At 51.6% G+C, this 18,637-nt stretch overlaps 1 protein-coding gene across 2 annotated transcripts in view; it reads right to left on the reverse strand.

The window, feature by feature from the left end:
• Positions 1 to 2,215: 2,215 nt before the first annotated feature.
• LOC143148977 (uncharacterized) overlaps positions 2,216 to 18,637 on the reverse strand; it is a 70,198-nt gene continuing 53,776 nt past the window's right edge. Inside the window, exons 5-7 of one of the 2 annotated variants that reach the window (XM_076315853.1) lie at positions 3,693 to 3,867; positions 3,048 to 3,224; positions 2,216 to 2,390 (exon numbers count right to left, since the gene is read on the reverse strand). In XM_076315853.1, the coding sequence (XP_076171968.1) occupies positions 2,227 to 2,390; positions 3,048 to 3,224; positions 3,693 to 3,867 (516 nt within the window). In that variant the 3' untranslated portion in view covers positions 2,216 to 2,226. Of the gene's footprint in view, positions 2,391 to 3,047; positions 3,300 to 3,692; positions 3,868 to 18,637 lie in introns of both variants that reach the window. The other variant, XM_076315852.1, reaches the window with a different exon arrangement.

Consider the following 18,637-nt stretch of genomic DNA (forward strand, 5'->3'; position numbering starts at 1 on the left):
AGCGAAACGATACAAAAGAAGAAAACGGGGAAAGAAAAAGGAACGTGCAAAAGTTACGCAATCGGAAGCAAGACTCGAAAATACTCGGGGTGGTGCAAACCGACGCTGAACTCAAAACTGCAAAGAGACTCGTCCGACTTAGCGTGTCTCGCAACCACATATATTCGTATTTATACTTTTTTATATATATATATATATATTTATATATGTATACTTTGTATTTATATATTTATATACAGTGGGCAGGGGTAAGGTAACGACGCCATCGCGGGGCAAAGACTCGCTTCGAAAGTGGAAGAATAAAAATTACAAATAGTGTGCCTCCGTGGTATCGGCGCGTTCTTAGGCTTCTCGTGAACCGTAGGATGCGAAAACAATTAGGGGGACCGATAATTTTCATCTTTCATTTTTACAGCTTTTAACAATTCTCCGGCCAAAGATCGTCTCCTTCTTAGCTCCTAAATTATGTAACAAACAACGAGTCGGTTCCATCGTTCACTCCGCGCTCCGTAAAGCGACGCGACCGGGCAGTCGCGTCGGTCCGGTGTTCCCCGATCGTCGCGAGCGACTCGATGGGCTGCGCAGCTCCCCATCCAGGCTCACGATTCGCATCCTACGGACAGTCTTGATCAGCAGCGAGTTCTCCGATCGTCCGTCGAGACGTCGTTACTCCGACGACCACCTCACGTAGGTGGATCCGTAAATAAAGTATAATGCCTTAACGAGCTAGAACTTATACCGACATATTGCACATTTGACAACAGTTACGTTCTTTTCTTTAAGTACTTGGGGGTATAGGAAGTGTTCGCTAATAAACATCTTTTCCATCGCTCTCTGTCTCGCGGTATCCACGAAACTCTTTCTCTCGCACACGCATACGTACACACGCACACATACATACCGTATGCTCGCTCGCATACCTCTCGCGCATTTATCGATGAAATAAATTCAGGATATTCGGGCATCGTTTCGAGTCTCCTGTTTCTCGAAAGACCGGAAAGTAATATACGGTTATTCGATTTCGTGGACGACGCCATACCGAGCGTCTTTCGAGGTCAAGTTCGATGTGTCTGTGGGCTTCTAAATTCGTTACTCGTCTCGCTCGTCACGGTAATTCGATTTAATTCGTCGTTCGTTGCAAGTGTTGAGTTCGGTGGTGTCTCTCCTAAAACCGCGCGATCGTTGTTCCACGGTTACGCGAAAAACACATTGTACTCGATATCACGATGCAGCACACACGCATACAGCACACACCACGCGCGCGTGCGTTACACGCGCGTCGTCATACATATGTATATATTTATATACGTATATGTATAATATATAATATAACTTTTATAATATATATTATATACATACTCGCACTATTCGAAGCGGCTATAACTCCTAATTTAGTTATTCGCGTTCCACTCTGTCGTCGATAACACTACTCGCAGGGGAATGGGGGGTGGTGGTGTTGGTGGATGGTGGGGTACACTCGTGCCCGTTTCGATCCATCCCGTGATACGAGGATTTTGGGGGGTGGGGGTGGGGGGGCACGCGTTTCGTCGTCGTGTATCGCGAGTAGACGAACCGACGTCGGATGGGAAGCCTTCTCTCCGCGATCGATGATTTGTCATTGTACCGGCCGTCTATAGGCCACCAGTTTCGTTGATGAGGACCGAACTCGATGTGATTCTCGTTGCTCGTTCCCCCTCGCGTTCCGGTCCACGTTTGTCCTGACGTCGACTCGTCTCGAGGGGGACGCGCGAAAACGCGAGAACTGCGTAGGCCCAGCGCGATAATCGGTTATCGCTTCGATGATGCCAACCGTATCGTGGCGATCGTTCGCCGAACGATGCATTGATTATTCGTTGTGTAGGTGTTCGCGATGGTGCTCGGTGTGCACGTCTTTCGTTATAGGCAGCTCCTCTTGGACCGTGTACCCTCATCGGTCTCGATGATTCGTTCAGATCCGTTCCGTTATCGGCGGGACATTTTCGATCCATCGATCGAGATCGTTTCGACGAGCTCCACGTGAGAACAACCGGAGAGAGTGCACCGTTCACGGTGAGGTTCGCGATCGTCTCCGTGTTTCTTGGCTCGCGAGATTTCGAGCCAAGTTGTCGTCGCTGATCGGAGACGCGGCTTCGATCGGCTGGAAAATGGACTCGTCTTCTCGTCCGAGGTGTCGAACGAGGTGTTTCCAGTGTTCGATGATTTGCGGGGAAAGCGTCGTAACGGCGATTAAACGGAGGCGTGGAGCGTGCTCGAGGGGGGTCCCGGAGGGTACGCGGTACTGGTGGGCGCCGCAGTCGGTTGAAGGCTCAGTTGCAGCTGATGCTGCTGCGCTTTCGCTCTCAGACAGGCGATGCTCTCGTTCCTGAGCTGCTCCGTGTCTTGGACCATTCCTGCGAAACGGAGATTCGACCGGTTAATGGTAGACTCGGTAGAAATCGACCACGGACGAGTCGATTCCTGCTGGATACAAAGTAGAACGATTATTGCTTCGGTCTCTAGAACGGTGTAATAGACAAGGGAACGAGAATATACAGTCGCGTGCGCGGAACGATTATTGGTCTCTGAAAAGGTTGACAGTGATTTTCAGAAGCGTCTCGTAATTTTTCTATAATATTGGAAGTTACGCGTTACGTCGATACGGTGATCGAAGGAAGGAAAATTTAGTCGGTATCGACCGAGCACTGTCGTAAAGTTTCGACCCTCGAGTTTTGGGTAATTTTCGAAAACGAATGAGACACGATCCAGATTCGGAGTAATGAAACTTAAGAGACGAACAATGTCGAGCAAATGGTGAGAAAATATTATAAATGTTCGATCGAAAAGGAAAAAGAAAGAGAAAAGTGGATAGTAAGTTTCAAAAGGATCCAAAACTCGAGGTTCGAAACGTTACGATAAATAATCGGTCGAGACCGATCGAATTCTTCTTCCTTTATTTTTCGTTGTTGCAGAATCTTGGAAGGATTTTCTAAAGGCGACGAGGTTGCATCCGCGATCGTCTCATCGGTCGTTTAATTCGGGAGAAACTTGAACGTGGTAAGAAATAATACCTGAGGAGGAGGAAGGTCCCATGCCATCCTGGCTTTCTTGTCCGCTCTCGGAGCTGGTCGGTCCGCCTTGGTGATGGCTATGATGGGGGCTGCTTCCGCTTCCGTTGTGGTCGTTTCCGCTGTCCTCTCCGCCAGACTTGAGATGCTCCGCCGCTTCGATTGACTTCCGGTGCATCCCTGCGGGGCCACAGTCAATCAGTTCTTGATTATTTTCGATATCTTGACTAAAGCTGCTCGTCTTAGATGATTGAGCTGATACAGACGAACAGAAAAACAAAGTCGAGGTTTGCACCGTTGTCTACGGGTTCTCTTTGATCGCGTTCATTAAGCATTGCTGGCACCGACGGTTCCGGTTTTCTTTTAGCAACGAGTTCGTTAACTCCGGTGCGTTCCTCGCGATCAATGTTTATCTCCGCACGGCGCTAACAAACACGATCGTTCGTTGCTTCGTTAACGGGACGATCGACTCGGAAACTCGACAGCTTTCGTAAACTTTGGAGAACGTTCGCTCAAAGACGTTCAGCGTATAGTCGAATAACGTTAAGGTCGAAAGCGATTCGCGCGCGCGCGTGTTCGCCGACTCGGTAGTGAGCAAAACTTAATGCGTTCGGATATTTCGGGGAACGAAACACTGACGATTCTCACCTAGCAGCCACGGCGCGACCGACTCGTTCTCCTTGGCGCTCTTCAGTATGGTCTCGGGTAGCGGCAAAGAGTGTCGCACCATCGCACCGTACAGACCGTACTCCGCCATTATGGTGCTCCTGCCCCAACACTTCTCGGTTTTGCGCCACTTTGCTCTCCGGTTTTGGAACCACACCTGGAACAATAAATTGCACCATTTCGTCGATGGATTCGAAATCAAACCGCGACCCACCGAACTATCGTTGTTATCGTTCGTTGATACACCACGAACTCGGGCCCGTTTCGCGCTATTACGTATTCATTTGCATCCGGTATCTCCACATTCGACCGCGCTACGAATTTACACCAATTACACGGTGCCGTGTATTTATTTGCTTTGTGTATATCCATATTTAACCACTCCACGGATTTACACCAATTATACGGTGCCCACGTATTCATTTGCTTTGTGCGTCTCCGTGTTTAACCACTTTACGGTTTTACACCAATTATAAAACGGTACGTATTCGTTCGCTTTTTGTATTTTTATATTTAAATACTCTCGTTGCGTAAATTCGTTGCGTGAAATTTTTCCAATTTTTCCGATCACCGCTCGATTCTCCAGCAGATGTCTCCACCTGTGCGCAAAGTGTCTACGTTCGATAAACAATTGCGTTCCTAGACACGCGTTACTGTATTCAACTCTAAGGAGCAATTGTCCAACGGTACGTATTTATTTACGTGTATTTTTCTATTTAACCGTTCTCGTTGCGTTAAATTCAACAGATGTTCATAGAGAAATTCGCGTCAAGTTGCAGATTGCTTATTAACGTTCGAATATTCCCGGCATAGCCGTAAAGAAGCTTTCCGTATCTGGTACGAGTCTCCCATGACCACACTCTTGACTCACACCGAGTTCATTTAACGATCATTGTCTCCTAATTGGAGCGCAATGCGCGATCGGTTACGCGCGCGCGGCTCTATGCATCCTGGTAGTTAACTATTACGCTCAAACGGTCGGCTCGGGGTTCGTTATCCTGTTTTTCGCGGTTCGTCGTCCAGTTAGGCTACTTGTTAACGATTCTGACGATCGGGGACCACCTAGGGCGGCGACGCGTGCCGCTTCCTCGGTACACGCTCGCGTAACCGGGCGCGGAGTTTCAACTTTAACGAGCCCGATTTCTAAGAAGTTTCCCGCGCCCTGTGAACCGACAACGAGTAAACTAATCGCGGCTGTGAAATTGGTCATTGTTACGGTTCGAAGTTTTCTATTTACAGCGTAGCCTCGCTCGTGCGAACACGGATCGAATTATTCGACAACGGAACGTAAACAATCCTTCGATATTTTCGTATATCGATACGATATTTCGTCGCGCGAATAAATCCAATTGCTCGATCACAGTGTCCGAGTAAACTAATCGCGGCTGTGAAATTAATAATCGTACGCCACGTTGACATTGCGCCGATATCTCGCGTAACGTTCGTTGCGCGACACGTTTTATCGCGAAAATACAGGGAACGTTCTCCGATAAATCTTGGATGAGAATCCAATTGTCCAAACGATTGGACTCGCGGATGATTCTCCGTCACGTTAGACGATGGTGTTCCAATTAACGCAATTAGAAGCAGAGCGCTATATTTTCAGATCGGAGGTCTCTGAGTCTCTTCTCGACACTCGGCGTGCGTGTACGTTGCAACCCGAGACAGTGTTTCGCGAGCTCGAGGACCCCGATACCGTGGAAAACGATATTCTTATGCAATCGAGACCGGATCAACATTCGCAAACGATACCAGTCGCATTATTTTTCTCGATCGCGGCGATATTACCGCGTTTTGCTTCAATTTATTCTCTCGGTTGATTTACTCGCGTTTCGTTTCGAAAAACCGTGAAATCGTCGCGTCGCGAACACGTATCCGTTCGAAGGTTAAATTCGATCATCGGCAAAGATCCATCGCGATTAACGCAAAGACACCTCGCGAAGATTCCGCGTTGCGGAGTTCCGTGTCGACGAAATCGTATTTCGGGAGGAACGGTTTCATCGACGTCGTCACCGAGAACGTTTTCGAAGCTGTTCGATTCGACAGCGGCCAATCCGTCACGCGCGTTCCAACTCCTTCCCGCGCGAGCGTTGTACGTGATCGTCCGAGGATGTTATTTAAAAAAGGCCTGCACACGCATCATTTGCGACGACGTGTGTACCGGGCAGACACGGGGGAGGAGGCCCGCGGCCGGAGGCCAGGGCGTGTACCAATTTGTAGCAACAATGCTAAAGTCACCGGCAGAATTGGAACGTAATTCGAGTGAATGGGAACCCGTTGCCCTGTCAATTTGCGCTGCCACCCCGAAATTATCTTCCGCCTAGGTTTCGAACGAGCTGCCCGGCCTTTTTTCGCGATCCACCCACCCCGCTGCCCCTCTCTCGCGGGCGAAAATACTCGTGCAAATGTTGCTCCGTTTTCGACAAAGAACGCGTGCTTTTCGAGTCGTTAATAATTGCACCTTGCCAATGGAAATCCACTCGCATGTTTAGAGTGTGTTCGCGTTGCTCGCGATCTTGGAGGATCTCGATTTGGAATTTTGTAAAATACCGTTAAAATCAACGATGAAGGGAAAAGTGATCAAAAAGTAGACAGAGGGATTTAATAACGAAACACGTGTCTCTAAAATTTACTTTCCACCGATTGGGAAACGTCACTGCCTCGCGATCGCTCTCGTATTTTCATCGAACGAATACACAGGATGTGTAAATAACGTTTAACATCCCTCGTCGTAATAATCGCAAGAGCGTTCTTTTTTCGATACCATCGGCTCGCGAGGTACTCGATCGTTTCGAGACGAAACCCGCACCGGTATTCACCCCGGAACGGGTGCAATCACCGGCTCTATTTTCTTATTTAAATTCGCAAACGGGCGAATCGATCGCGCGGGTTCGCGGACGGACACTGGAATTCAGTTTCGTTCCCATTGATAACCGTGACACCGTCAATCCGCTTACGGAGTCGGAAATCGCGTAATCGTACGTGACAGTCCGTCGTTCCGGGGCCGATGAAAGCGGAAAAGCAGACGCGTAGAACGCGGAGAAACGAAAGGGATTGGAGGTCCGCGTCGCGGAAACGGTAATGGTCGCCCGCGGAACGAGAGAGAATCCTGCAGGAAATCTTTCATTGATCGCGGACAGCCGTGTTCTATTCACTGACGCGCGAACGATTGTACCGATCGTAAAGCTGTTACTCGATTTCCAAGCGCGAAGCCCGTCGCGAGTCCGACGAGCGCAACCGGACGTGCTCGCGCGACCAAAATCGAAGAAATCGACTTTAAACGGTCTTCGAGTTCGAGCCTCTCCGCCGTGAACTTTTCAAACCCTCGCTCGACTTTTACCACGGTCGTTCTCGTCCTCGTCCTCTTTGCATTTTACTCGCCGCGAGATATACTCGTAATTTCCATACCGGGGACTGGTCGCTTTATTCTCGACTTCTTTCGGGAACAACTTTCGAACACGCTCGGTTTACCGAAAACGAGCGATCCAGTTCGGGGGCTCCTCGAAGGCCGGTTCGGTCGTTTCGAGGATAGAACGAACAAGACAACGCGCAGCGAAGCTACGATCGATTTACCCATCGCGTCGAGTATCGGGCGAATTTCTTGGCAAACTCGTCCCGGAGAAAAACATTTCCAACGAAAGTTGTTCGATATCGAGAGTAGTACTCCGCGCAAAGAGTCGCGAATTCCCAAAAGGACACCGACGGGTCGGTGCGCGAGGGTGTTCACAAAGACCGCCGATGTCCGAAGAAGTTCCCCGAAGAGTAGTATCGCACCCCTTTTGAAAACGATCCCGGCGAAACGAGCCGAGAAATCCTATAGAAAGACGCCACGGAATTCGTGAAAGCTCCCGGGGTCCGTCGCCCAATGAGTCCTTTATAGCTGCTCGGGATCGGAAATCGCGTACCGGGATTATCCTTCGGCATCCTGGAATAGCTTACCAAGAGACGGAGACACCGAAGCACGCTGACAGAATGGATATATAGAGTCGCGGCGGTGGGTGGACGGGACAGGGTGGGGTGGAGGAGATCCGGGGGTAGGGGTTGCGTTGCAGAAGCAGCGGTAGCGGCAACGGCAACGCCAACGCCAACGCCAACGCCAACGAGGAGGAAGAGGATCCTTTATGGTGGCGTTCGTCGACTCGAAGGAGCGGGAACTCCGACGGTGGGCTTCTCGCCCTCCTCCGCCTCATCCTCATCCTCCTCCTCATCCTCCTCGTCCTCCTCCTCCTCCTCCTCCTACGCCACCGCCACCTCCTCTTCCTCTTCCTCCTTCTCCTCCTACGACTCCTCCGCCGCCACCACCGTCGCCCGCCCAGCCACCCCCCGTCCTCCCTCGTCCTTTCCCCATTCTCTGGTCCGCCACCCCCTTTATTGGCACACCCGGTATAATAAGGAGTGAGTTTGTATTTAGTCGGCCATGCGCAGTACTGGCTGTTGGCGTATCATCGATCAGACCGGCGACTGACTATTGGACCAAAACAAGAGGATGAGAATGGGAATGGGAATAAAGAGAGAGGGACGGCCGATATATAGAAAGTGCGACCGGGAGAGAGAAACAGAGAGAGAGAGAGAGAGGAGGATAGAAGGAGATGGGGAAAGAGAGAAAGAGAGAAAGAGAGAGCCCGCGGAAAAGTGGAAAGGGGGGCCCCACGGATGGGGCGCGGAACGGAGACAGACTCAGGCTGGGGTGCCGCGGGGCACGGGGTGTGGGTGGCTGCCGGAGGAGGGGGGGAAGGACACGCCAAGAGCGAGGGAAAGACTCTCTCCGTGAGCGAATACTAGGCTGCGTCCAAGTTAGACGCGCGGGGCGGTTAGTGTTGGTACAGAACGATACGAGGCGAAGTAAAGAGGGTGATGTCGGCCCCGGGGGGTGGTTCGGGCGGCCGCGGAGACGTAACATCCTATGGATTACCGATACACCGATAGAGGATACACGGTCGGTCGCGAAGTCAAGGGATAGCCGGCGATCGGACGAGAAGCGAGGAGGAGAAGGCAGCCCGAGGAGACTGGAAGCGGAGAGAAGAGCAGAACAAGAAGAGGATCCGCGTGCGGCCGGGAGCGGGGGTGGAACGCTCGTGTCGACGGAGAGAGAAAGAGAGAAGGAGAGAAAGAGAGAAAGAGAGACGAGGAGTCGACGGCACCCACCTGCCTGCTTCTTGCTGCAACACTCGAGCTCGATGCCAGCGCGATGTATTGAAACCGAGGCTGAAGAGTTGCCGTCAGGTACTATAGCAGGACGAGGGTCCTCGAAGGTCTACCTAACCGAAAGCTTTTTGATTTTCCGCCGTGGAGAGAGCCAGCCAGCCAGCCAGCCGGGAACGTCCCCCCGGCGCGATAGGCGACGCGGACCGGAAGGTGGGGCTGCGGGGGTGGCTGGGGGGAGGAGGCTCGAGGAACAGGGGAGGAGAAAATTGCCACCAAGACGCGAGACAACGAGACCCGTTATTTTTCTCTTAGGAGCTTCCCGGCCGCGACATTGTCTTTCGCAATCCGAGCATTCCCACCGAACGGAGGAGCTAAGAATCCCCGCGGTGCCATCGGCCGATACGACGCCTTCCACGGCTTCGGTAGTCGTCGCGGCGGCGCCCGCCTAACACCGACGCAACACCCGCCCCCTCCCCCCTTACCCATCTCTTCCTCGTCCCCGGCCGCGCAAGGTGATACTGTCCCGAGGATAATTGGAGATCTCGTTACTCCCCACCGGTAACTTCAATTTACGATCGACCGATAATGAGATATCGAGTTCTGCCCCCGTCCCTTCTACCCGCCGCGGCGATCTCCCACTCCCGCGCCACCGCGATTCACCCCCAACAACCCCCGTTGCGCGACCGTCGCGTCGTCAAACCTCGAACCGATCCCGGGACGTATTAGATGCCCGTTACGTGCTTATTAAACGCTTTGATTCCCGACTCGTGCTCTCGCGCTTTTTTCGCGTCGTACCTCTCTCGAACGTTACGATGGGGATCGACGTGATCGGAGGACGCCGAGTATCTCCAGACCCGTGTCTTTGGAATTCGACGAGCTTCGTTGGGAGATTCGGAGCACCCTACGGGAGGTACTTGGAGGTTTTGTGATCATTTTACGAGCGTAGAGTTTCGCGTACCTTGCGCTAGAAGCGCAGAATCTATGCTGTTTTCGAACCTCGATTCGATAGAGACGAGATAACGTTTACGGTAGAGCAGCGAGAGCAGAGAAGCACACTTGTCGGAGTTCCCGTGTAACTTTGGACGTTCCAAAGTCTCTAATTTATTAAGTAAAATTGCGACAAAAGTTTCGCGATGGTCCGTGGTCGCCATCGTTATATTTCACCGGGTTCTTTGGGCGCAAAAAGCTCCGAACGTCCACGTTTGATGTTATCACAGTCGAATTTCTCCACCGGGGCAAAAAGTGCGCCATTGGCCGCAGGAGGCGATCCAGAATCTGGACCGTGCTCCGGGTGAATTACAGTTCCAACCGTGGTAACGTAATTCTGTTTCCAAAGGGTCGAAGAAAAAAAAGTTTACTCGTCGAAATATCTTCGATAAATCGTAGAGTTAATTCGGAAAATCGTTGGCGCAATTGTTACGGTTTTATTAGGTCTATGGAAACGCGTACCGATATCGTTCGTAACCGAGTAAATATGCGCTCCCCCGTAGATTCGTGCGTGTCACTCGAATTCGAGTGACGTCGCAGACAACGCGTTAAGGGAGAAACCACTCCTTGCGTCGAAGCCACCGGTTTTATTCGTCCCGGTTCGACTCTTGAATTACGCGAGTTACCTCGTTTCCGTAGATTTCCGAATTTATCGTTTACTTTTCTCCGTAGCACCGGGAGAAAACGGTGAGAATTCTCTCGTTTCGAGTCGGCTCGTCCCTTCGATGGATGGGGAATTATTTATTTCCGAAAAACGAATCACCGATGCTCTCGACGAGGGTGGTGACCATCGATTCGATATCGGAAGACGAACGATCCAATCTTTCGTTCCGCGTTAGCGAAGCGCGGGGAAACATCGCACTCTGTATCGAATATTCTCACAGATCGTTTAATGCGACGTACGCCGATCACCGGGCCGAATAATGGCTCCGGTTCGTCGAGTTCTCGGGAGCGGGGGGTGGGCACGGGGCACCGGTAAGCCAATTAATCTCTTCCCAATAAGTAACGCGCGTGCGGCGAACCTGCAAAGTCGGCGTTAACCCCCGAAAAACGCGTCGCTTGTTTGCCGCGTAATGCGCGAACAAGCGTGCTTTCGAGCGGGTTCGTTGGTCATCGGCAAATAATTCGGTCGAGCTGGGAGCGATGGGGTCCGTACCCGGACCCCATGCTGCGAAGTGGCACGCGCCGGGACATCATTAGGTGGGACACTTGCTGGACGAAGGACGACAAAGAGGGTCCCGAACGTTAATCGTGACTCGGCCCCGCCGGCCAGAAAGGATCTCGAAACAGAGTGAATTGATATCGACTGCAGTACGGTATATTTAATCCACGTCCCTTTCTCCCATCACGGGGAAGGTTTCTCGGCTCGCGAACGGTACTCGCGTTTAGATTTTGAGCGACAGAGTACAGAGTTTCACCGACGAGGCTTAATCGTCCAAAACGATCCGACCACCTCCCGCGGTACCGATCGCTCGATTAACAGGAAATCACTCGATTGGGGTGATCGATTGTGCGGTGCATAAAGCGTTGGACACTAATAGGGCACCTGATGAAGCCGTTATACCGCCTAACCGTTGATATCCGAATATCGTTGCTCGAGGTACGGACAGAGGACGATCGGTAACCTCGTGCACGGACGTTCCTTCTCCTGGACCCACTGTCGAAAGGGCGATAAGCGGTCCTCGGCGAAAAATTCCAGATCCAAGGAACGGGAATTTTGTTCTCCCACCGAACCCAATTTCCATCCCCTCTTCTCCGTTTCTCGTTAATTAACGTCAAGACGGCGCGCAGCTCGATGCCGCGGTTTCTTTCGGTCTCTTTTCTCCGTTATCCCCGTTACGGTCCGCGTGGACGTGTTTCCTCGTCTCCTGTCTCGGCGCGGTTTTCAACCACGCAGACTCCGGGTTTCGATAGCGTTTCATCGGCGGCCGAGGGCGTGGCGAAACTTCGGCCCATGCTTCTAACTTAATTCGGTTAGTCGAGATTTATATCCGCGTTCACCCGGTATCCCCTTGCTTCCGCGCGTACCCCGCCCGACCACCCCCTCGGCCACCAACCACCCTCGCCAGATTTCGCCGCGGCGCAACGGGGTTTATTAGAATTTACAAGCGGTCCCGTTGACAATCCTGCAACGCCCAAATTGCTGGATGCTTCGCGAGAGAGAGAGGAAGAGAGAGAGCCTCCGATTTTCTCTCGCGACCGGGGCCCTTATTTATTCGTCACCCGGTGGACCCCGACCACGGGACACTCGAGATGCGCGACGTTATTGGTCAATTTTTGGGGTGGAACGCGGCCAGCCGGAATTCATCGCTTTGTTTGCCAGCCGATTTTACGAGCTCCGGACGGCCTCCTTTCGCTACCGAGAATCATCGACCTAAGAAACTCGTCCGACGCGCACGAGTCGCTCGGTAAATTGTCGCGCGATGCGTGAGCGCACGGTGATTTGTGGCCGCTGCGACTCCTACGCGGGAATCGCTCGGTAGGAACACACCAGAGACAACGATTCGTAACGCGTCACCGATTACGATCTTTTAACGGGGTTTCTCCGTTGGACGCTCGACGAATTCGCCTCGAGAATCTACCGAACTGTCGTAACTTTTGCGAGGAAGAGGGTCGAGGAAGCAGAGGAGCGTCTATTGCGATAATTTTAATTATGGAAAAGTAACGCGAGTCGACGAAGAGTTAAATATCTCGCGAATCATTGATCTTCCATGCGTCGACGAAGTTTCGTTAATACTCGAGTATCCTCTAAGGTCCACGTTGACCGAGTTCGACCCTCCAGTGGTAGATACGGAACAGTTTTCGAGTCGATGGACACGGAACAGTCGCTTGGAAGATAGACGCCTGGTCGACCAAGTGCCATATTTTATCACTAGTAGACCAAAGTTCGCTACATCGCATCTCCGCAAAGTTGATCTCGTTCGCCCTCGATTCGATTGCGAGCAATTTTTCGTCGTTCCGCGCCATATTTCGGCGACACTGGATTACTTGGATATTCTCGAGGAAAAAAGAAAAAAAAAAAGTAAAATAAATAGCGCGTTCCCACGCGTTTCGTGGAAGATTCTGGCGCCTGTTCCCGTGGGTATATCCTCGTGACGGGGATCCGCGCCACTTGTCAGTGTCTGTCTAGACCGCCAGAAGTCAACGTGGCCACCCTCCGGCCCGTGAAGATCATTTAATCATTTCGACGAGCGAGCGATAGAAAATTCATGAGCTCGACGCCCGTCACCGGCCGCAACCCCATTACGAGGGTCGCAGGGGCTATTGGATTCGTAGAACGACGATGCACCGCCATAGAGGCCCGCTTTTATGCGAGAACGATCGGCCGCTTCTTACGAGCGGATTATCAGCCTCCACCCCCGCGGGGAATTGTTGCTCGCTGAATCACACGTGGAAAATCCTATAATACGACTTTAATTCGATCTGTCGGCAATTATGACACCAACGGGGGGTCCAACGTTGCCCAGAGAGAGAAAAAGAGAGAGGAGACTACGTTCGAACGGAAAGCCGGTCGACGAGAACGTTCCCCCGATTCGTTCGCGAGGAATTAGTTCGGCGAAAACTCGTTTGAATTCGACCGGTTGAAAACCGATGAAATTGTTGCGTAATTACGCGCCATTATACGTAAAAACGCTTCGAATCTAAAAAGCCGGCCACGGCCGAAATTACGCGTCCCATCGAGCTCGCGTGTTTTCGCGTTCGTCCACCGTTTAGGATTACCGACGCGTTGAAAATTTCTTTTGATCGGACCGTTCCGCGTTTTCATTAAACCCCACTGTTTTCGTTTCGTTTCTCTCTCTTTTTATCCACGCTCGTGTACATTTTTTCCGTCCTCGTCGTTGCATCGTGTTTGTACCGAAGTTGCGCCCCGTTTGTTCTTATCGATACGAAGTTCGTCGATACGTTCGGGGGTGGTTCTCGCCGAATCGTTATCGGTGCTAATGTATCGCGAAACGACGACCGGCTCGAACTTATCGGACAACCCGATACATATATACAGAAATAAATGTATACGTAACAAGGGCGCGTGAGATTTTGCCGACAGCTCGTAACGAAAACTCGGTCAGAGCGTCCCGGAGGCCTCGCGAAACGTAGATAAAAGGCCCAGAGATGGAGAGGCTCTCTTTTTCCAAAAATTCCGACGATCGTCTTTCCCCGGGCTCCATTAGTTCGGTTCGCCGGGCTCGCCGCGCGAGGAAACTCCTTTTGATCGTGGCGCGTTTCTCGCCCGAAAAACTTATTTATCGTGGTTTTGCCGCGACGCGAAACGGGTCTCCTCCCCCCTGGCCGTGAGGGGAGAGGGTGATCCGTTTTCAGAAGAGTCACGCGTTCGTGCATGTGCACACGCCCACGCACGTGTAACGCACGCACACGCCCGAACACTACCGCACAGAGAGAGAGTGAGCGAGAGAGAGAGAGGGGTAGGAAAAAGAGGGTGACCGACGCAAGAGGGTGGGAAGAGAAGAAAAATAGGAAGAGGGAAAAGAGAAAGCCTCTCCTCTGCGAGGTTATATTTTTGTGAAACGCACTCGTCGCTTCGCCACAAAGGTCGTACCGCGCCATCTTCCGCGCTGGTGTTTGCGCGCGCGGGCGCGGGTGCGGGTTCTCGCGCGCTGGAAAACGAAAAGGCGAGAAAGCTCGTTGGATTTTAGACGCAATCAATTTAGGCTCCCGTCTTTGTGCTGGAGGCCCTCCGCGTGCGCGTTTCTGTTCACGGTGCGGTGTGGGTGCGGTGTGGGTGCGCGTAAAGCTCATCCGAGGACACTGCGCTCTCGAGTATTTAATGCGTTCGTAGCTTTGTAACCCCCTCCGGCGCGGAGCACACACGCGTACGCCCTTCTGTGCGTAGGCAGCGCGCGCGTGCATCGCTTTCCTGTCGCGGTCGTGGCCATCGAAAAGACAAAATCAATAATTGGGCACGGACCAGGGGCCTCGAAATTTCCCACCGACCACGATTCCCTCGCTCGCGAGACCGCGCCGATCTACTCGCCCGAGACCTCTTTCTCCGCTCGGGGCTGTCCGCTCGGAACGTCCTTCCCAGGGAAAATTCGATCGAACGACCGTTCACCGCCTGCAGAGGGAATTTATCCTCCTTTTTTCCCGATTCGATGTTCACCGTGCGAGAGAAATCGCATTTTCCTGTTATCCTGTGATACGAGTCTACAATACACCAAGTTTGAACGATTGTTCAAAAAATCACACCGATCGCCAGACTCGAACTCCATTCGACGATTCTAGTTATTCGGGATACCGTAGGATGTATCTAGCGAGAGAGGTGGACGTTAACCGACTATGCTGGTTGGTCCGTGGAACGCAAAATTGTGGACAACAGTTCGAAGATACCGAGCGCTGGATTTTAATTCCAATCGGAGGTTCCGTCTCTCCAGAATACGGTACAGTGTTCCCGATTGGAGTCGCGTAGACGTTGTACCGCGAATCGGTTCTACGGAATACAAAGTTGCGGACAACCGTTCGAAAATACCGATCGCTGGGCTCGAATCTCGTTCGGAGATTCTAGTTCTCCAGGACACGATACGACGTTCCCGATGCAGAGGTGCGCGGATGTTAATCGTGCACCGCGTGTCGATCCGTGGAATACAAAGTTGCGGACAACCGTTCGAAAATACCGATCGGTGGATTCGAATTCCATTCGGAGCTCGCCGAGTGTCCAAGACGCGTCGACGCGCGGCGAGATACAGTCGCGATCGAACGACTCTGTACGCCTTGGACGGGAGAAGAACGACGTACAAACACGAGGAATTTAACAAGGCGACAGCAGTATCGTGAAACGTACCGGTGGAGTTGTCGACTGGACGATCATCGACGGTTCGACGAAGTGCCACTTGAGATCGTGCCAGCGAGGACGTACCGTGTAATTGCGGTCGAACAACGTATCCGTAACGGAGCACCGAATTCGCGAGTCTCGAGGCCGTGTACGCCGACTTTTAGCGTTCAGCGTTACGACGCGCGCCAAAAACCGAGTAATAACAAAAAATACCACCGATATTGTGTTTCGCGTCTCCGTAAATGTATCTGCTCTTTAACCGCTCGGAAGTACCGCGATTTCGTTCGAATCTGAACAATCGTTCTCATTCGCGCACTAGAAATTTTGTAAATTCGAACACTCGAAACCGCGAAAATTTCGATCGTAGAAATTTCTCGCACCGACCACGAGACAAACGAATTACGTTCGTGTTTAACTCGATAGAGGTCCGGTGAATAGGTCGGTACTCCGCGTCGCTGCGTCGATTTCTTCGACGCGTGATCGCATAATTTCGGATCAAAGTCATCGTTGACGCTCTCGAGCCGCGAGGCCGCGTAAAAAGAAGATTTTCGTAATCCGTTAACGATGGCCCGACGCGAAAATATTTATTTTACCCGGGTCCGAGAGGGGCTAATTTTCAGGTCTCAGCGTTGTTTACACAGCGTTAGCACGGCCTTTGGAACGTGTTAACGTCTTCTCCGGGCACTCGAACCGGAGTCCTCGTCGGATCTTTACCCAGGATATCCACCTGTCGTGGCTCGTCCGCTGGGTAGAATTGAATTTTTCAGAAAATACCGCGACGATCGTCGTTCCCTCGCAACTAAAATAACAAGCCGGCCTTTTAAGGGTGGGATAATTTCAACCGGTCCGACCGGTAAATTGTGAAAACAAACTGATTTCGCTGTCGGGTCGGTTTGTCTCCGTGACGAAGTATCGTTCGACGACTCTATTCCTTTATTCCTCGGTACGTATCCTCGGTGTGTACGTAAACGAGAGAAAAGAGACACCGTTCTGTCTCAGGATCGGTGGTATCGGTGAGAACGAAAACGGAAAAACACGAACTAGGTTTCTCTGTACCTCGGTAGGCGATCATCGCCCATCGAAAAACGAGAACGCGGACAGAGGAACGCGCGGAACGTTCGAAAACGACACCGCAACGTTCGACGCGATGGAGAACGTTTCAGCGTAGTCGAGTCGAAAATTACCATAAATTCGCCGTGCGAATGGTAATATCACGGCATAATTCACGACGACTTACGACGCCGGCCGCCTATTAAACATAAACACAAGCAGCGGGAAATCTCGTCGGTTGAAAATTCGCGGGTCATTTGAGCCGTTTCCGCGCCATTACCCTTTCTTAGCCTGGCTTCTTTGCGGGAGAACGAGCTTCGGTGGACGGAGGACGGAGAGCATCCGAAGAGAGATCGAAGTCGAGCGGAAGAGGGTTGAAGAGGAACGGGGGACTGGAGTGGGGAGCGGCGGTGACGGTGGTTGGAGAACGTAACTCGATTCCTCGTTACTTTCTTCTCCACGGGGTAGATTATATCCTCGAAACGAGCCAAACTTTCAGCTTTCCTCCCTTTCTTCCTGTTCATCGGTCTAAACGACCGGTCCAGGACCCTCGAATCCACCGATTTCATTCGGTACGAGCACGATGGACTCGCTCGTAAGCTCGCGCCCGCGCCCGCGCCCGCGCTCGCGCTCGCACTCACTCGCGCGACGTCTTCAGCGTTATTGTCGCGAGCCATTTTGGTAGCGGCCTAGAGGGAGGAGAGAACGGTTTTGTTCGTTCTCGCTCGGTTAATGCGCCACTCCCGCGACAACGAATTGCGCGCGGAAACGAGAGAATTAAAAATGAAAATTCGTAATACGCCTGCGGGGATTATGCTTCATTTTCAGCGATTACTTTCCTCCTTGAATACCGAGCGCTTAATTTTCTGCTTGTCCTTGCGGTAACGTCCCACCTTGCCCGAAGACATTCGCTCGCGTCGGGGTTGGACGCTTCTTTGCGAGACGTTCTTTCGCCTCGATTTCTCTGTAGCGAGAGCAACCCGAATACGGGACGAATCGTTCACCGATTTACCTACCGATCGACCAATGATCGAAACGATCGTCGAATTCGAGCACGAGGAATCGATCGTTGGGGAACTATTCGTACCATCGCTACGGAAAAGGTAACCTCGGTTGCGTCGATGCACGCGCACAGAGGAATCGTTCATTGATCTCGAAGAGGATTCAACCGATACTCGAAGATAAAAGAGAATCACTGTTTACGAGAGACGTTCTTCTTCTCGAGAAGAAGTACACGTACCACCGGTAAAATCTAAGAGATGTACAATTTAAAGAGTCATCGACGCGTTCCCCGCGTTTTTTTATATTTTATTTTCGCCCGTTCGATTATCGTTATCGATTCGCTCGCGTTTATCGCCGTGAAAGAATCGTCGTAAAGCGAAGACTGTTCGGAAGAGTCGAGAATGCGGAGAAACAGGGAACGGAGAAGTTATCGAGGCATCTTTGTTTTCGATTCCATCGCCGCCACGTCTGTCTTTGTAAGGAAAAGGAACTTCCTGTTTACGGTCGGGTCAATCTTTCACATAATTCAGTAGAGGCAGCGGTCTCTCCTCGTAGAGCCATTGGACGAAAGCAATTGAAGAATCGAGGATCCTCGCCGAGCGAGATCGAGTTCGAAACGAGCCTCTTATACGGTTTTACGAGCGACGCTTTACGCGCGCGGCTGCCAGCGTTCCTCCTCGGAAATTCTCGAAAGGAACGCCATTTTGTTGAGCGTAACGAGTTGTTCTACCGGGATCAACGCCGGGGCGACTCACGTATCAACGAACGAGAGAACTCCGAGAGACCGAAACATTCGTAAACTTGCTTCATTTTTTTTCAATACCATTTTAATTCCTTTTTCCTTCTACCTAGCTAGATATTTATATTTAAAACATTCGCGCAGTTTCTTGATACTTGTTAGGAATATCCTTCCGCGACTAATACAAAATTTACCTCGTTTTTCTTAATGGCTTTTAGA

The sequence above is a fragment of the Ptiloglossa arizonensis genome, chromosome 7 (genome assembly GCF_051014685.1).
Source record: "Ptiloglossa arizonensis isolate GNS036 chromosome 7, iyPtiAriz1_principal, whole genome shotgun sequence".
NCBI lineage: Eukaryota > Metazoa > Arthropoda > Insecta > Hymenoptera > Colletidae > Ptiloglossa > Ptiloglossa arizonensis.